The sequence below is a fragment of the Lichenostomus cassidix genome, chromosome Z (genome assembly GCF_008360975.1).
Source record: "Lichenostomus cassidix isolate B80296 chromosome Z, HeHo_3.0, whole genome shotgun sequence".
In the NCBI taxonomy this organism is placed as follows: domain Eukaryota; kingdom Metazoa; phylum Chordata; class Aves; order Passeriformes; family Meliphagidae; genus Lichenostomus; species Lichenostomus cassidix.
In genome coordinates, this window is record NC_139511.1 from 56,593,344 (window position 1) to 56,610,621 (window position 17,278).

The 17,278-nt window shown below is 39.4% G+C and overlaps 1 protein-coding gene across 2 annotated transcripts in view; it reads right to left on the bottom strand.

Moving 5' to 3' along the window:
- Positions 1-17,278, bottom strand: part of RAB3C (RAB3C, member RAS oncogene family) — a 125,654-nt gene that overhangs the window by 12,079 nt on the left and 96,297 nt on the right. For both annotated transcript variants that reach the window (XM_085041919.1, XM_085041920.1), the window contains exon 4: positions 8,053-8,177. In XM_085041919.1, coding sequence (XP_084898045.1) covers positions 8,053-8,177 — 125 coding nt within the window. The remainder of the gene's footprint in view (positions 1-8,052; positions 8,178-17,278) is intronic.

The following is a 17,278-nucleotide window of genomic DNA, read 5'->3' on the forward strand; positions in this document are numbered from 1 at the left end:
CTGAAACTCAGAAAATCCAAAACATCAACGTGCTGCCTGAACATATGTACAAAGCACGTGGGACGTGCATCAAGATATTTGAAATTAAATGCCTATTTTGTTTTTAGTTCAGTTTTCCCTTGCTGACTCTTTCTTTTATCTACCTCCTTCCCTACGATTGACTCAAAGAAAACTGGCAAAGTCTCGGCAGCTCCCACAGAGCACTACAGCAGTAGGGCTAGACAGGGCACTGGCATAGTGCTGTTGTTCAGCTGGTGATCTACAGTGCACATGGAGCAGTGAGATAGCTTTCCTGAATCATACAAACAGCCAGAATTACTGCCTTTGTACCCTTTCTGGCTCACACGTGTGCTGGCTCGGTAGAGGCTCCTTCACGACTGCTCATTAACACTTGTTTATGTCTGCTTTCAAAACACAGTGAAGAAAAAAGCCCAGAAAGCAGAGTCATATGCAAAGAGAAGAACATTCTGCACCCTCTCATCTTACTGAGAAAATGTGACATCCGAAGCACATGCTAGACAGCAAATTTTAAGCACAATTCCACAGATAGTACAGACAAGAGCTGTGCTAGTGCTTCACCAGTTGATCAGGAAGGCATTTTGGTTTCAGAGTGTTTGTCTACAACCAAGACAATTTCATTTATGACCCCTGATGTTATGTTTTACAGATGTCCACAAGGGTGTGTTCCCTCAAGAGCTATCCTTCTAACCTTTCATGAGGAAAAGCTTGAACTGTGATTCTTTGTGCTGCTTTTGTCAGTTCCTTGTTCAATGCAGGATTGTAAGGAATAGCAGGAGACTGCAACATCAGAGCAAGAAATGGCTGCAGGAAGCTGCTCCCTTTGTAAGAGGGGTATGTAAAAGGCAAAATATAGAAAGTCGTGGGAATCAATAATTTAACAATGTATTAGTATATAAAAGAGAGGGGTCAGTAAGGCCTTCTTTTCTTGGATTTGCATCCTGTGGGCAGTTCTGAGGGGGCGCTTGCCTGCTATCTAATCTAATAGGAGGCTATGAATAGTATCTAATAAGTTTTGCGTTCACATTACAGGCTGTCAGTCAAGGCAACTGCAAGACCTTTCTCCTCTGCTCAGATGTCCACTTCCTCAGGACTGTCAATATCTTTTAGTCAAAGAGAGACAAGACATACATGGCATGACTGCAAAGGTCATCTCTCTCAGGAAACTGGGCTGAAAGCAGCTGGAGACCACTGCTATTTTTCAAAGTGTGTCCTACACCAGCATCCATGGCAGCAGATCTGGTTATGCTGTGCTTGGCTCTCTAGATCAGTAGGATGGGAACTCTGCTGTCCTAACAAGCCCAAGTGCTCCACTGTGTTAGGAAAAGTATTAAAACAACATTAAGCCCCAGAATAGGACTCTGCAACTATTATCTCAGTGAAGAGCAGTGCTTTAGCACTATTCAAGATAGAGAATTCAAAGGAAGATTAAGATTATTAACAGAAATGCTAAGGTATTTATCCAATCTTTAGGATGGCCTAATCTATTAACAAAAACAAAGCTAAAGGGGGACTGTCAGCTGTGGCAGAATAGATGGACTCAAGGGGCAGTTAATGGTCATGCTCTAGCTAACACCTCATTTTCCAGTCTTTCAGAACAGAGGGTTTCATATAAATTCCAGTTGTATTGATTTTGGTTGTATTTTCCAGATACCTTTTAAAGTAGTGCATTTGGGCAATAAATTAGATTTCTGGAAAAGATATTTTTGTGTGTGTACAAGAGACATTGGTTAAACAAACCCTTGCTTCTCATTGCTATTAAATAACTTTGCTGTAATGCAGCTCCCAGTATGTGAACACAATGGCCGGTTGGCTTTTGTCCCAGCAAAAGAACATCCTGGGGACAGGAGCCCTTAATTGCTCTGCCAATACCCTGTCTGTGCTGCAACTAAACAGAAGACTGATATTTGTCAGTGCTGTCAGTCTGTCTCTTTCCCCTGAAACCAACATTTGACCATTAAAAAGAGCTAAAAAGCAGTAAAGCAGGGATGTTTGAACAGGCATATTGCTGCATAACCCAATTACTTTCATTTTTAATGCAAAGTTAGATGCAGCCATATGTCTATACTCTCTAAGCTGCAGGTGACCCTGCCTTGAGCACTATAGCCTGCAGTCAGCCACAGAGGCAAAACAGAACTTGCTGTTCTAGCAAACTGTGTGCTGAGGTGTCAATTCCCACTCAGTTCCTGATTTACATGCCAAAATCATAGCACTAAAAATGCCTCTTCAGTTCAATGCCTAAACTCACAGCTGCCTGGTACCCTCAGTGTGCCCACAGATGCCTAATGTATACGTTACCCCCCAGGGCACATACCCCAAGGCAAGGCAAAGGGCACTCCTGTCCTGATGCTGGGGAGCTGCTGCCTCATGCTCCAGCCCTGGAAAGATTCAGAAACCAGTCATGTTCCTGCTCCATCTCAGCAGCAGGTCTGCTCTTGCAGGCTGGGTCAGACCACATACAATTGCACAACACTGACAAATGCCCCACTTTCAGTCTTACTGGCATGCTAAATGGGTTTAATTTGAAGAAATCTAATCACAGCTCAATTGCATCTCTGTTGTCTCCCCGGCACGACCATTACCTACATAAATATATGAGCCAAGAACAAAATGAAAACAAAATAGGCAGGGAGGGATGATTGTGGTTTGAAGTGAGAATATTCTTGGTTTTGGTGGAATTTGCTTTCAAAGCTTGGGGAATAAAGATAAGGAGAGAGAGAGAAAAAAGAAAAAAAAAAGAGAGAAAGAGAGAGAAAGAGGGAGAGAGAGAGAAAGAGAGAGAGAAAGAAAGAGAGAGAGAGATTAAGAAAGAGAGAAAGAGAGAAAAAGAGAAAGAGAAAGAGAAAGAGAGAGGGATAGAGAAGGAATGAAAGAAAGAAAAGAAAGAAAAAGAAAAGAAAGAAAAGGAAGAAAAGGAAATGGAAAAGGAAATGGAAAAGGAAATGGAAAAGGAAATGGAAAAGGAAATGGAAAAGGAAATGGAAATGGAAAAGGAAATGGAAAAGGAAAGGAAAGGAAAGGAAAGGAAAGGAAAGGAAAGGAAAGGAAAGGAAAGGAAAGGAAAGGAAAGGAAAGGAAAGGAAGGGAAAAGAAAAGAGAAAAGAGAAAAGAGAAAAGAAAAGAAAAGAAAAGAAAAGAAAAGAAAAGAAAAGAAAAGAAAAGAAAAGAAAAGAAAAGAAAAGAAAAGAAAAGAAAGGAAAAGAAAAGAAAAACAAGAAATGAGAAGAGAAGAGAAGAGAAGAGAAGAGAAGAGAAGAGAAGAGAAAAGAAAAGAAAAGAAAAGAAAAGAAAAGAAAAGAAAAGAAAAGAAAAGAAAAGAAAAGAAAAGAAAAGAAAAGAAAAGGAAAGGAAAGGAAAGGAAAGGAAAGGAAAGGAAAGGAAAGGAAAGGAAAGGAAAGAAAAGAAAAGAAAAGAAAAGAAAAGAAAAGAAAAGAAAAGAAAAGAAAAGAAAAGAGAAAAGAAAAGAAAAGAAAAGAAAAGAAAAGAAAAGAAAAGAAAAGAAAAGAAAAGAAAAGAAAAGAAAAGAGATAAAGATAAGTGAAAGTAAAGACTTAAACGAAGAAACAGCCCAAATGAGAAAAGATGGAGATAAGGTGTGTGGTTAGACCGAAGGGATAAAATTTCTATCTGTCTGAGTGACAAGCTTTGGAGGTGCACTGAAGGTGTCACAGGCACTGACAAGCTGTAGGGCACATAATATGCTGAGACTTTTGCAGGTGCCGTGAATCAAGCATGAAGGCTGGCTTCTGCTGCCCCTTGCAGAAGAGAATGTGAGAGCTCACCCAGAAAGGGCAGATTTCATTTTGTTTTCTGGCATTGGTTGTTGGCCTCTAGGAGAGACAGCATGCCACGATTAATTTATGGAAAACAGGCAAATGCAACCTAGGGCATGCTCAGGCGTGATGAATGCCCCAACCATGGGTGATCCCGGATGGCAAAGCATAAGAAGAACCTGAGAAACCAAAGAACACATGAAAATGATGTCTGTAATTTGCATGCACAGCAGAATGTCCCAAACAAGTGGAAAAACTGTATGTCAAACTGTATATGCAACTATCCATTTGTCTGTGCAGTTATTCAGACTCTATTCAAAGGTCTGTGCACACCTCTGCCAGCTAATCCTTAGCTGGAACGTAGATAACAATATCAATATATCATACAGACCATGAATAGAAGAATCAAGACATCAATCCAACTGTGAGTCACTCCTTTTATTTCTCCTTCGACAACTGACACAAAACTTTTATGAATGTATGGATTTTACTGAGATGCATGAGATTTATGTCTCAGAAAAGCCGTGTGAGTAATTCAGTTGGCAAGTATGCATGCATTTTACTTGCAAGAAGTTCCAAGCCTGTTTTATTAAAATGCTTTAAAGCATATAAGTGCTGACTATATTGTGGTTTCACTCCATAGTCAATCCATGCATTGCTCCAAGCAAACACCCATGAAGATACAAAATATCATAAAAACTATACTCCATATCCTTTTTTTGGCAATGATTAGTGAGAAAACTTTTTAAAATGTATTTTCTGTGATTACCACATCAATATTAACATTGCATTAATTATTTCTCTCTGTTGGCTGGTTTGTCACATTTCGACACTTTCTTGGAATAATATCTATAGGAGGAAAAGTTACATGACTTTATTTGATCCCATTTGTTTTCATCTCATTCTAACTTTAGTCTTTTAATGATGCTATTGTGTTAAATAACCATGAACTGATTTCTGGAAAAAGGCACTTAAAAAAGTATTGAATAGGGTGATAAGGAATGACTAACGCGTGTCTTTGTGTCTTTATGCCCGGAACAATAAAATATTCTGGGAATTGCAGTATGGAGAAAAAGGAATACGACAGAGTTCTCTGAAACCCAGGGTGGCACAGAGCAGGTAACAGCAATTGTACACTGTTTGTAAGAATATGACAGTGAAGAAAAATAAAATAAAACTGTCAGTGGGCGAATTCAAAGGAGAAGTAGATAACAGATAAACTTCGTATTTAAAGGATGTTGTGGGTGGTATGATTCTATATGGCTTCAAAGACATCATTATACAAGTCAATGGAACAAATTATGAAAGGCCTATTGAATTTAAACTTATTGCATTTGGTTCATGAGAGCCACAAATATTATTTGCTATGGTCAGGAAAAGTATCACTGCATGTTTGCCAGTTACCACCTTTCACAAGACACCTCCTGGACTGCTTGTAGCTATGACCCGAGTGGTATTGCCAGTGCCATGTCATCAACAATAAATTTAAAAAAGAAATCTTCAAAGCAAACAAGACAGATTCTAAGCTCATAAACATTCTGTAATTTTCCTTCGAGGTCAGATCTGTGTTCCTAACTATTCCTTCTTTCTTTTGTGAACTTTGATTAGTGCCATGACAAAAGTACTCAGAGGTACCACAGGAAAACTGACTGGTTCAGCCAGACCTCCTCCAAGAGTAATGAGACTTATTGCTGGCTGATTTAAATAGTTTGTTTGGGTTACACTTGAGAAATAACCCAGCACAGAGATTTAAAGAAATGAATGACTATACCCTGTTAATAAACTTTAACACTGCACTTTGCAGAGACATCAGGAGCTACAAGGAGGCCCTATTTTTTTCCAGTACAAGAGCACCATGCTTCCCAGAGGGTTAAATGCCCAGTGCTCTTTTTGACCTTTTGAAAATCCGCTCCAGAATGTGCAGGTATTCATTTTCTCAGTGACTTCAAATAAATGAGGGCTGAAAATAAAACCAAACTTGAAAACAAAAGGTGTCACATCATGATTTTTGTACAGCACTCATGAATTGTATTTGCTTGTAATTGTGTCTGCGATCAACATTGCATTCAAAGGGCCCACAGTTTTAAAATGACTGGCTGGACAGAAAAATCTATACTGTTATTTTAAAAACTTGTCTGTAAAAGATGTTATCAACTTACTGCCAGAGAAACAAAAGATAGTCCCACATGTTTAGCACAATGGGTGTCCTCCAGACCAGCCAGCAAGGCCAGTGCACTTACTGCAGTTAAGGGAAAGTCCTTCTTCTGCTGTTCCTGACACCTCACACAGTCTCTGGGCAGATTTAACAAATTATTGCAGCTCTACAGGAAACATGTAAACATTTGTGTGTGCAGTCTGACTACAGTAAAGGACTGGATCAGAGACACAAGTTATCTAATACAATAATCTGCCCTTGAGATAGCCACAGGATATATATCTGAGAAAAGAAACCCCCTGGGTAGATAAATATGGAAATAGAGGATAATCTTCTTCTATAAAGATTGAATTTTAAATCCCAGGAGTTAGAATTTGCTTTAAAGCCTGAAACATGAGTTTTGATATCTATCTCATTACTCTTTTTTTTTTTAAGCATTGGTTATTGCATCTGAGGATTCTTGACTGTACAAAATGCAAAGTTCCTTCCTGTTTTGATAAATTCATGACCTTGGAGATTCCTTGTCAATTCACTGCATTAACTTTTTTATAGGAATTCGGTTCAAGGAATAGAATTTCAGATTATTTATGTGAGTTTTAAAATATCTTCAAACTCTGCAGTGAAAATTTATGGTTATTGCAAAACATTCCAGCACCTCATCAAAATTTTTGGTAAAAGTTAGATTTTTGGGATCTATTTGTCCAATGAATACATTTTCCTATCTCCTAGTATAATGAATAAATATCAGAAATGGGAAGAACAGATCTAGAAATATATATCTAAAAATACAACAGGTATTTCTGCAAAGATAAATATCCTCTGTTAAAGCAAGTGCAACAGTAACTAGTACGGTTTTGTTGCAAGCAGTTTGAGAACCTCAGTTATTCACAAATATTGATGTTTTCTGGATATAACCTGCTGACAAATACTTCCTGTCACCTTTCAAGGACTAATTTATAGTATTTTTTAATGTATACTTTCAAGGAGTTATTTTACACATGCAACACTTATTAAGGCAGGTGCAAAAGGAAGATATGTTATTCTGATGAAATTGTATACCAGGAAAAGGAATTGGACAAGTAAAAAAAGGTATTTTTTAAAAAATAAGGTCATTCACCTATTAGTATACATAAGGTAAGAACCACCAGCATGAGATTCGATCCCCTCTTTAAACATTCTTTTGTCTAACTACCTATGTAGGAATAGTGACAAGGAGATCTTGGTTACACATATTTTGACCAGACTGAGCTTTTACCACACTCAGTTTTAAAAACAATAAAAAATCCATGCCCATAATTTATGATTCCCTGCAAATAAAGTGACCTCTAAAAATGCCAAAGTTTGATTTGCACACCTCCTGAGATTAGTTTCCAGAGATCATGAAATCTAAAGGAAAAATAGCCTGGGTATTAGCATTAAAATGATGCTCTGGAGATTTTCCATTAAAGTTTGGCCAATGTCACTTTAAAAATGTTTCACGATATGAGAGGATAACACTGTTGTGTAGAAACAGAAACAACAAAGGTGTACACAGCTTGGCAATTTTCTGTGTGTACAACGTTTGCTTCCCAGAGGGAGACCTTATGAAAGAAGTTCATATCTACACCTGTGTGACTGTGCAGTAGATCAGTGGATGAAGTGTTAGCAGTGGAAGTTGGACAGCAGCATTCCTGTTTTGGATTATTGGTATTGGTAGTCATAACCTAAATGTACTCAACTTGCCAAAAGCTTCAATTTCTCCTTTCCTGTCTTTTCATCTTTTTCTTTTCCTTCTTTTTTTCCTTTTTTTAAATTTTTTTTTTTTTTTTTTTTTTTTTCCGGGCAGGGTAGGGGCTGGTGCTTGGGAGTTTTTTCATTTACTTGTTTCCTTTCTAGCTTTTAACTGTCTGTAGCTATAACTATCTAAATGTATTGTATATTTACAGACACATGCCTAATCTTGCTCCATATCAAAAAGGCTGTAGAAATAAAATGGAGGCAGCGTGTGACTATTCCTTCACAATGAATGTGTCATGAACATGTATTTACAAGTACTGTGGCAATTGATGAAATTAATTTGTGCATTCTCACAAGCAATCGTAAAGCTTTCATTGGGTCTTTTCTTACCAAGTTGCTCTGCTAAATGTTTTCCTCTCTCAGTGAAGATTACCCGTTCATCCTCCATGTCACATTTGTTGCCAACCAAAATAACCTGGGCATTATCCCAAGAGTATGTTTTGATTTGAGTTGACCTTAAAAGAGAAAGAGAGACAGAGAGAAAAGTCAAAGCAAAGGAAATTTCCCTTAAGTAAATTTCAGAGTTGCAACAAGACAAAAGAGACAATACTGATTTTGACAACTAAGGTAACATGATTCTGTTTAATTACAGATTTCAAATAAATAGGGATTATCTGTTAGGTATTACTATTACAGGGATATTATCAACTCAAGTTCTACTTTTGCTTGGTAAAAATAATATTTTCTCCAGCCATCAACATTCTCCCTATATTTTTAGAAAGAAGCGATAACAATTTCTCCCATATTCACATTTTAATGCAAACCTTATAATCTAAAAACAGAGCTCTGAAAGAAAATCAACAACTTATTCATTTCTTTTCTTTTGACTTTTAAGATCAGGATGCAAAATTTCAAAACTCCACAGCCAGTCTGTCTTCCTTCTGCTGTTTCTCTCCAGCACATTCCTCTACAGGTTTTTGACCTACCAGAAGGGCAGCAACATTTACATTGTGAATTAAGCCACAGGCAGTGGCTGAGTTTGAACTCTGATTTGCCTTCCATTTAAATTATACAAGCCTTAACCATGACTGCAGCTGAACGGGAGTATCTGAGGCCTTGAAACACTGTGGGACCATGAGTGCTGGTGGTGAAGCAGCTTACCCTATAACGCTCTCTTCTGCAGTTTGCATGTGATGCAGATAATGGACAACTTAGGAGCATACTTGAGGTACCTCTCAGTTGCTGCCTGCCACCATTTGGCTGGTACCCAGGCCTGCTCTGGAGGAAGGAAAGCTCCAGGGCTGGCTCCAGGCTCAGCCAGGAGTGATGCTGCTGGTTACCACCTTCTTACTGGGAGCAGTACCTGCCCTTGAAGGTAACACAGGATGCAAGAAGCTGACTCCAAGCACTAACCCTTTGTCTTAGACTTGTGACTATGTCGGGTTTTAGGCTCTGAGTCAAGTGTTTAGTAGGATATGAATATCTCTTCTATCCCCATATGATTAACGGAGAGAGAAAAAGATGGAGAGCCGTCCCACACCATTGCCTCCCTCCCTCCCTGCCTGCCTCATTTTCTCCTTGGACAATACAGGGTGTTAGGAAAACACCAGCAGAACAAAAACTAACCTCTATAACTATACATTTATGAGACAACTCCCTGTAAGGGAGTCCTGTGGCATATCAGGGCCCTTTTTTCTCAGAGTCTCTTTGAGAAAAATATGAAAAAGCTCAAAAAATTCTGCTATCTCAATGTCTTGGAAGCTGGTCTGCATGGGAGCTACATTCACTAGTGACCCCTTCTCATAACACAGCCATCATCTCTACATATTCACATCCCCATGTGCAAACTATTACATTTACGAAAAAGATCATGATATAAGTCTGGCAACTGATTCTAGTGGAAGACAGAAAATGGATCCAATCTGCCCAGCTGGCTTTGCTCATTGCAAAACCAGAGGGATGGCCATGGGCAAAGGCTGCTGTAGCTGTCTTTGTGACCCTGGGTCCAGTGCAATTGCCTACAGGTCTCCTGCATGAGTGAAAGGACCTCCAGGCCACGTCTGATGGGTTTGCAGCACCAGGCAGAGAAATTTAAGGGGAAGGACCACATTGCCTTTAGGAAGGTTTCACTTTATCACAATGACCAAAAAGAAGCTGAGGCAAGTCCCAGACATTTTGTGCAACAGATTGTACCCTTGGGCCTGACCTGATCTTTTCTTCAAGAAGTGGTCACTGTGCTCCTTTGAATCTGTTTTAATAGTAATTTGGTGTTCATAAGGTAGTGTGATCAAAGAGAAATCAGACTTTCCTGTACACTTAGATTTTACTAAATATATGATTTCTCAGAAAAAAAGGGCAACGTGCCTTGACTTTGGCAGAAATGTCCTTTTGGAATCATGCCGAGTGGTTAAGCAAAGTAGAATTATTATTATATTTTTAACCAGAACTACATTTGTCACCACAGTAATTTTGCAATTACGTGTACCTCAAATGTCAGAGTATGTTAGTCCATTAAGGACTCTAAAAGAGCTCAGCACTGAACAAATATTAGTTGGAAGCCAATTTATTACCTTTATGTCAGCAGGAAATCAAATACATTTCAAAAGCAAAAATATACACTAAAGATATTAAGTTTTACTGAAAGAATTACTTAATCTGCAAAGCTGAAATAGAATAAACTGATGAAGAAACACAGCCTGAAGAAATATCATCACACAAGTGTAAAGAGCATTCATTCAGCCTTGTTTTGCAGACTTTGGCTCCAGAGCTTTACATGAGTTTCTTTCATCAAGAATGTAAGCTCTCTTCATTTTACTGCAGCCAGATGTGATTTTTTATTCTACAACTGTGAATCTCTGCATTCAAATACTTCTCATTACTAAAGAAACTTATTTTATTCATAGACATTTTTAATCTGTCTTGCTTATGTCTCATCTTATTTTCTTTTTCTAAGTAAGAAGAGATCTTGCCCTTGCAAAAAATCCAAAGGCTTATGTTTTGCAAAAGACTCTGTAGTGCAAAAATATAACTGACTGACTGAAAATCAGTCAAATGTATCCTCACCCAACCCCACACCAGCAGAAGCTTGATTCAAATAACATTATAGGCTTATCACTGTTTTCTTTTAGACACACATTTCCATGACTGGCTTCTATAGGTTTTGATTCCCACAACTCTCCACCAAAGACAACACATAGGTCATTTGAAAAAAGAGATTTTGCTGTTCCTTGCATACATGACCTTTCAAATGACTGAGGCTTCTGATTAATCCAAAACACAAGCTGTTTTACTCAAAGAACTTCAGCCTCAGGATGACTGAAGACATGAAAAGGCAAAGATGATGTTTGTAGTAAGCTGAAAATGACAGTTCTTGATCACTCTCAGTAACCTGCTCTATGCCAATAGTAATTTACCCTGTAAGTCTTCCATATTCTAGTTACATGGTAGGCAGGCAATCTGCATCGTGCTTGAATTTTTATAATGTATAGACTCCAGAGGGACAGATTAATAGAAGAATGCAATGATCCAGTACTTTCCATGATCAACACAAGGCTTATTGTCCCTGTACTTCAATTCCACCATATTCCTTGTCAGAAAAGAGCAATTGCTGAATGTAAATAAAAGCAATGCTATTGGCTCATCTTAAAACAGTGAGATCTTCAAACAACTGGCCAGGAAACAATGGCAGGGTGCCTGTGTGTGCTCTTGGGGCAGCTTACAAGGAATGCTGCACTGTGTGATAGAGTGGCATTCAGGAACACACAGCCCCAGCTGTCTGAGCAGCTGACATGCTGGAAGCCAAGTCAGACAGCACAGAGCAATATGGGAGAGCTGCTCTGATGTTACCACTGTGGAAAACAGACTGTTCTCATTAGATTAGGTGATAAAAGTTCATCTGTACATCCAAAAAGCAGAGAGATTATGGCAGGGAAGAGAGCCCAGATAATATCCTGGCCTTGGCTGCTCTCAAGCCTATTGCAGGAAACATCAGATTATCCAAAGTGTATGCCCACTAGCCTGGAGGAGCAGGAGCGCACTAAGGCAGGTTATCAGATTAAGACTCAGAAGAAGACCTGGACGCCACAACCAGTTCCCTTCCAGGGTTGCTCCAGGAAAGCCTCAGCCCCATTGTCCAGTGTGAAAGCCATCGCTGTGAGGCAACACCAGAAGCTTATGTCCAGGTGCCAGAAACTGAGGATACTGGGATCCAGGGGCAGCCACTGGGCAGACGAGTGTATGAGCCCAGCTGCTGGAGAGAGCCACAAAGTGTCTGTCTGCACAGATACACATTCTCATGAGTGGGCCTCGATGCTGCGCTGCTGTGGAGGGGAGCAGTATGAGCATGATGATGCTCTTGGTGTTTGTGGGAGCACTCTGGGTGGTCCTGAATGTTTTTGTCTGCAATGTGTGTATATATGACTGTGTGTATATGCATATATATGTGTTGTCCCTTTCTGAGTTGTGTGCACATGGCCTACTGGGAATAGATCTTCAGCCTCACTAGTGGTTGGACCTGGGGTATGGAGCTGCAGCAGGCTCTCCCCTCTTAGTCAGGTCCAGCAGGATGTGTTTTACCTGAGGAGCTCTTACTTGGTTGTGCCTGGCTAACACTGCATTGCTCCTTGGAGAAAGTACTACACAAAAGGCAAATCTGCTGTTTGCTGTACTCAATATATTTCAGGTTGCACCCACCGCTGGCATACCTTGGGTTCACTAATATCTCTTTAGAGGATCTTTTTTTACTGACCCATATATGCCCAGGACAAATATTCATACAACCTGGAACAGTCTCTAGTATATTTTCACCCACAGACTGCACAGAAGATAAAGAAATATACTCAATAAAGACAGCCTCAATCTATGCACCATTCTTTGGACATAGTCCTCCAAGGATGATTGCCAGCCATAGAGGGGCTGGGTTCTATAGGCTTTTTAGATTAATTATGTAGTAAGTCACATGCACAGAGAGCAAGAGAAATACCCCAATAAAAATGCTCCAGAGAGGGCTATAAGTAATGTTTATCCCAGCAAGTCTGGGCAACATGTTCAGAGAACTTCTGATATTCTGATTTCTGAAAGGAGTACTCAACGCACTGGGGTGCATCATCTTGACAGGAAAAAGAAATAATTAAAAAAACCAAAAAAAACCTCAACCAACGCCAAAGCAAATTAAAAAAACCTCTACAAAAACTGGGGTTTTTTTGAAGTAACTGTTATGTTGATTAATCCTTAAAATTCTCCCATCTTCGTCTACAGCATGGTGACTGCAAAGCTCATTGGCTGAACTATTAGAGGTCACAGTATAGTGGAGAGAGCTAGGGTGGAGTCCAGGTTATCTATTCTAAAACTTCCTCAGTTTATTTAAGTATTTGGTGAGAGGGAGTACCAGAGCAGCAACTATGAGTTTGGAGGTGTTTCCAAAAGCATTCAGTGTCCCCAGCTGAACTTCCTGCTTTTATTTGCTATTGAGTATGCCCAGTGTCCATCCCCCTCTGAGCAGGAAGGGTTGCTCTCCAGCTTTTTCAGGAGACATCATTTTCCTTCTGTAAAAAGAGCAATGAAGGGTCACTTTCTGCTTTCCCCCAGTCTCCATCCTGTGATGTGGGAAGACACACCACTGGCCTTTCCAACTCCTCATACAGACAGGAATGGTAAGGGGAAGCTCTGTCATTACCATCTTTTCAGGAGATGGGATCATGCCACAAGTCCCTTCCCACCCTCCTTGTCTGTCAGGAAGTCTGACACACTTCCCATTCAAGCCAGCTTTTCCACAGGGTGAGTCTGTGGTCTCCCTCAGACAACCAAGTGTTTTCTACCCTTCAATGCACACCATAAGCTCCATTCTTTTTCCCATGCCCTCCTTTATATCTCCTAAATACATATTATTCCCAGCAGCGCTGATAGGTTATGTGCCTTAAGAATGCACCAGCATCTTGGAGTTTACCCATCTCCTCTCTCTCACGCTTATCTTGTGGATATGATGAAAATGGGGCATATATAGGATTATTCTGAACAGAACGTTAAATGCCTGCAATGCTCAATCTTGATGGTCATTTGGAATCTGGCTTTGCACCAGCTGCTCTGCACTTGGGGCTTAGACCTTGCTGCAGGCAGGGCAGGGAGAGAGGCGGCCTCAGGCTTTTCATCTGTTCTCCAGTAAATAGTCTAGTGTTAGTGGGAAATAGGCCATTCAAAATGTATAAACCTACCAACCAAAATCCCAACCCAACTCTGTAACTGGGATTTTTAAGACAGTACTAAGGTTAAAAATTTGCAGCAGTCTTAGCGAAAATGAGATGAAGAGTCCTGGAGTGCTTGAATATTAGACATTTTGTGGCCACAGTTATTGACATAGCAGGAATATATCAGAAATAATTAGTAATAATGTCAGTAATAAAATAAAAAGAAGATGCTAACATTTGCCAGATTTAACTGCACGGATAAATAGCTGGAGCCATACACAACCTCCAAGAAACAGAACTATCTTTAAAAAACAACTCAGGATCTTTCTGCCTCTACTGACAAGGGAGATCGGGATATTTGCAACTTTTGAAATATTGCTACCTGTTTCATCATTCTGGTATGCTCCACCTGCAGGCCACAAAAGCTCAATGATTGTGCCTAATACAAATTGTTTCATCTCTTGCATTTATTAACCCCATGATAATTATTGAAGCAATTAGTGAAAACCATGAAAAATAATTGATAAAGGAAATAATTATCAAACTAAAAAGCTGATGTAGATGAACATGTGACCAGAATGGTGAAATTGCACCTCAGTCACTCTCAAGGAGGGTTTAAATCTAGTGGACATTCTAGCATCTTCACTTCTATCCAGGATGAATGATGTATATTGAATTTGTTATGTTTATTTTCAGCGATAGTACTGGCACCTGCTGTCTGCAAACACTTACTAACATATGATACAGAATAGGCTAAGATGTCCCAGCAACATGCAAGTATTGAAAATCGATAGAGAAAGGCAATGAATAGGGGACAAAATTGAGCAAAATAAATTTATTCCATCCTTAGTATCACAAAACAGCAAGGGGAAAAGGATCTGCAGAGAAGTGGATGTGCTAATGATACGTTTAGTGCAGGTAGCTCTGGGAGGTGGGGCAGTACGAGCTGCAGATTAAACTCTGGGTGGCAGGAGCTCAAGGAAAACTAAACCTGTGCTACTTTTGCATAACAAAGTTCCTGGGAATCTGTGGTGTCAGCCAGGTAGCTGGACAGTCAGACACAGCAGGAACCGATCACCCAGACTTTTGAGAGCTTAGACTCTGATGGTATCAAAGCCCAGGACATCTTTGTTAGGGATCCCTCCTCAAAGGCAACAGCTCAAGCTGTTAATTTGTTACTGCACCATGATTAAATTTTGTTAAGGATCCAGACAACTGAGACTCTGTTAGGGATGTCTGAGACTCCGTTACGGAAAAGGTAGGAAAGCCAGTGAGGAAACCTGCTCTGACTGTGCGAGTGTGGGTTGTGCAGGGAGTCAAACGGGGCACCTCTTGGGTCACTGAAGCTGCCCCCAGTGAAGAGGCTTCGGTCCCAGCCCAGTGGTGCAGGTGTGGCTCCTGGATGGTTGGACAGGAAAGCTTCCTTTACAGATATATTATCAAAAATGGAATATATCAACCCCTCCATACTTGCAACAGAACTCGATATATGAATATTGCTCAAGACTGACTGTATTTGCTGTGTCAGTTGTTGTTTATACAATACTGTATTTTCTGTCTGGATTGAAGGGCAAATGAAGAAACATGCCTTACGAATGTGAAAAAAAAAACCCTGATACTGAAGAAATCAGAAGAATACCAATGATTCACCACTTCTTCTCACAGCCTTTATCTTCTTTGTGCAGAGCCAAAGAGTGCACACCACTCAATGGAAGGCTACACATTTAACCTTTCGTTGGAGGAAGATATACTGATGATGCAGGAGCATCATGACAGGTGTGACACTAACAAATTTCTGGTTCATTATCAGCCAGAAAGCTAGTAAAAATTTGCATTACTCAGAGCATCACAGGTTTTCATTGTTCTGGTAGGAATTGCATCTACTTTAATGAAAAAACCCCTCCACTACAAGCTCCTGAGGCCATAATTTCATTTTAGAAGACCATGTGTTACATTTCAGTTTTGACAGGCTGTAAAGATATTCAAAATTAATCCAGTTCTTTTGGAGATAAAACTGAGCTGATCTTTAATTTGTGCATTTTTATAACAGTTTGCAAGGAAATATGACATTTTGTAAAAAGTTTAGTTACCTAAAAGCAAAAAAGAAGATAGGAAGGGGAGATAATAGCTAAAGATGTAAGAACTGATGTTCACTGTGTGTTTATGACATTTATTCTTATTTATTCTTCGTGATATTCCATTACCACAATTGTAATGAGGAAGTATATCCTTGCTCAATGATGACCACTCTGGGTCTGCATTTAGTACAATGCAATAAGAACTGACATAGCATTAATAATTACACAATTCTGTGTGGTAATTAAGATGAGATAAGGCATTACAGATGTTCATCAATCAGAACTGTCTTTCTAGTCAACTATTTCTAGCTGTTCTTACTCTTCCCATGTAAGTGCCTTCCCATCCAGAGCTCTCTTCTATATGTATTTTATTGAGTTACATTCCATCTTTCATGCAGTATAGAAATATTTTTCTGAAGAGTGCATGTATTAGCTTTGGTGCCTTTTCTGTACAGTGTTGTTTCAAATAAGAGGACCAAGTGTTTGCTATTGTCTAAAAATTACCTTCTGACACTAAAATACAAATCCATTGGATAATGATCTGTGATCCCAAATTAATATATTGTTGGCAGAAGACATTAATTTTAAATTCTAAGTTTTACATACTTCTCTTTAGTTGGAGTGACAATGAAGGACCAGAAGCATGCAGAGCATACTCCACTTGTGTTAATTAGCTCGTAGATGTCCTTATATCTTTGGCAAAATCTTTGCATCCTGCTTTTTCAGAGCTGTCAAATACACTTTGAAACTACTTTCCTGTACCAGTGTAGCAGGAGCCCAGTTATGAAATTAATGTATTAATAAATATAATTACTATATTTATTTATTTATTTATAAAATATACTAAGTATCCCTCCTCCGCAGTGCCTCCTGTGCTGGAGCTCTGATAGCTGTCTCCTTAGATGAAAAGCCCACCAGGTGGGGTGTTTCCCTTTACCTGCACAGCCGGCACACCTCAGCCCTAGGCAGAGTAAGGTCACTGCACACAATCACCTCGACATTGCACACACCATAGACTGTTTTGTCAAGGAGACAGATAACAGAGAATTTGTGGGGAGTTCATAACCTGCTCCTAGGCAAGGTGGGCTTTAGATAAAGGTATGCAGAATTCATAAATTAGTAAATTGCTTGTCAGTGAACTGTATTTTTTCCTTTTCTGGTGTGCAGTGTATACTGGTTTTCCAGGATTTTTGTGAAGAAAAGTTAATTATATAAGCATTTTCTGAACACATCTAAAAGATAATTACATAAACAGTGAATAATAGATAATAAATAGTGTGTTAGACACTAAGGGCAAAGACATCTTCCAGCAACTTCTTTGTATTTTTTATCAGGATAAAGCAAGATAAAGTACAT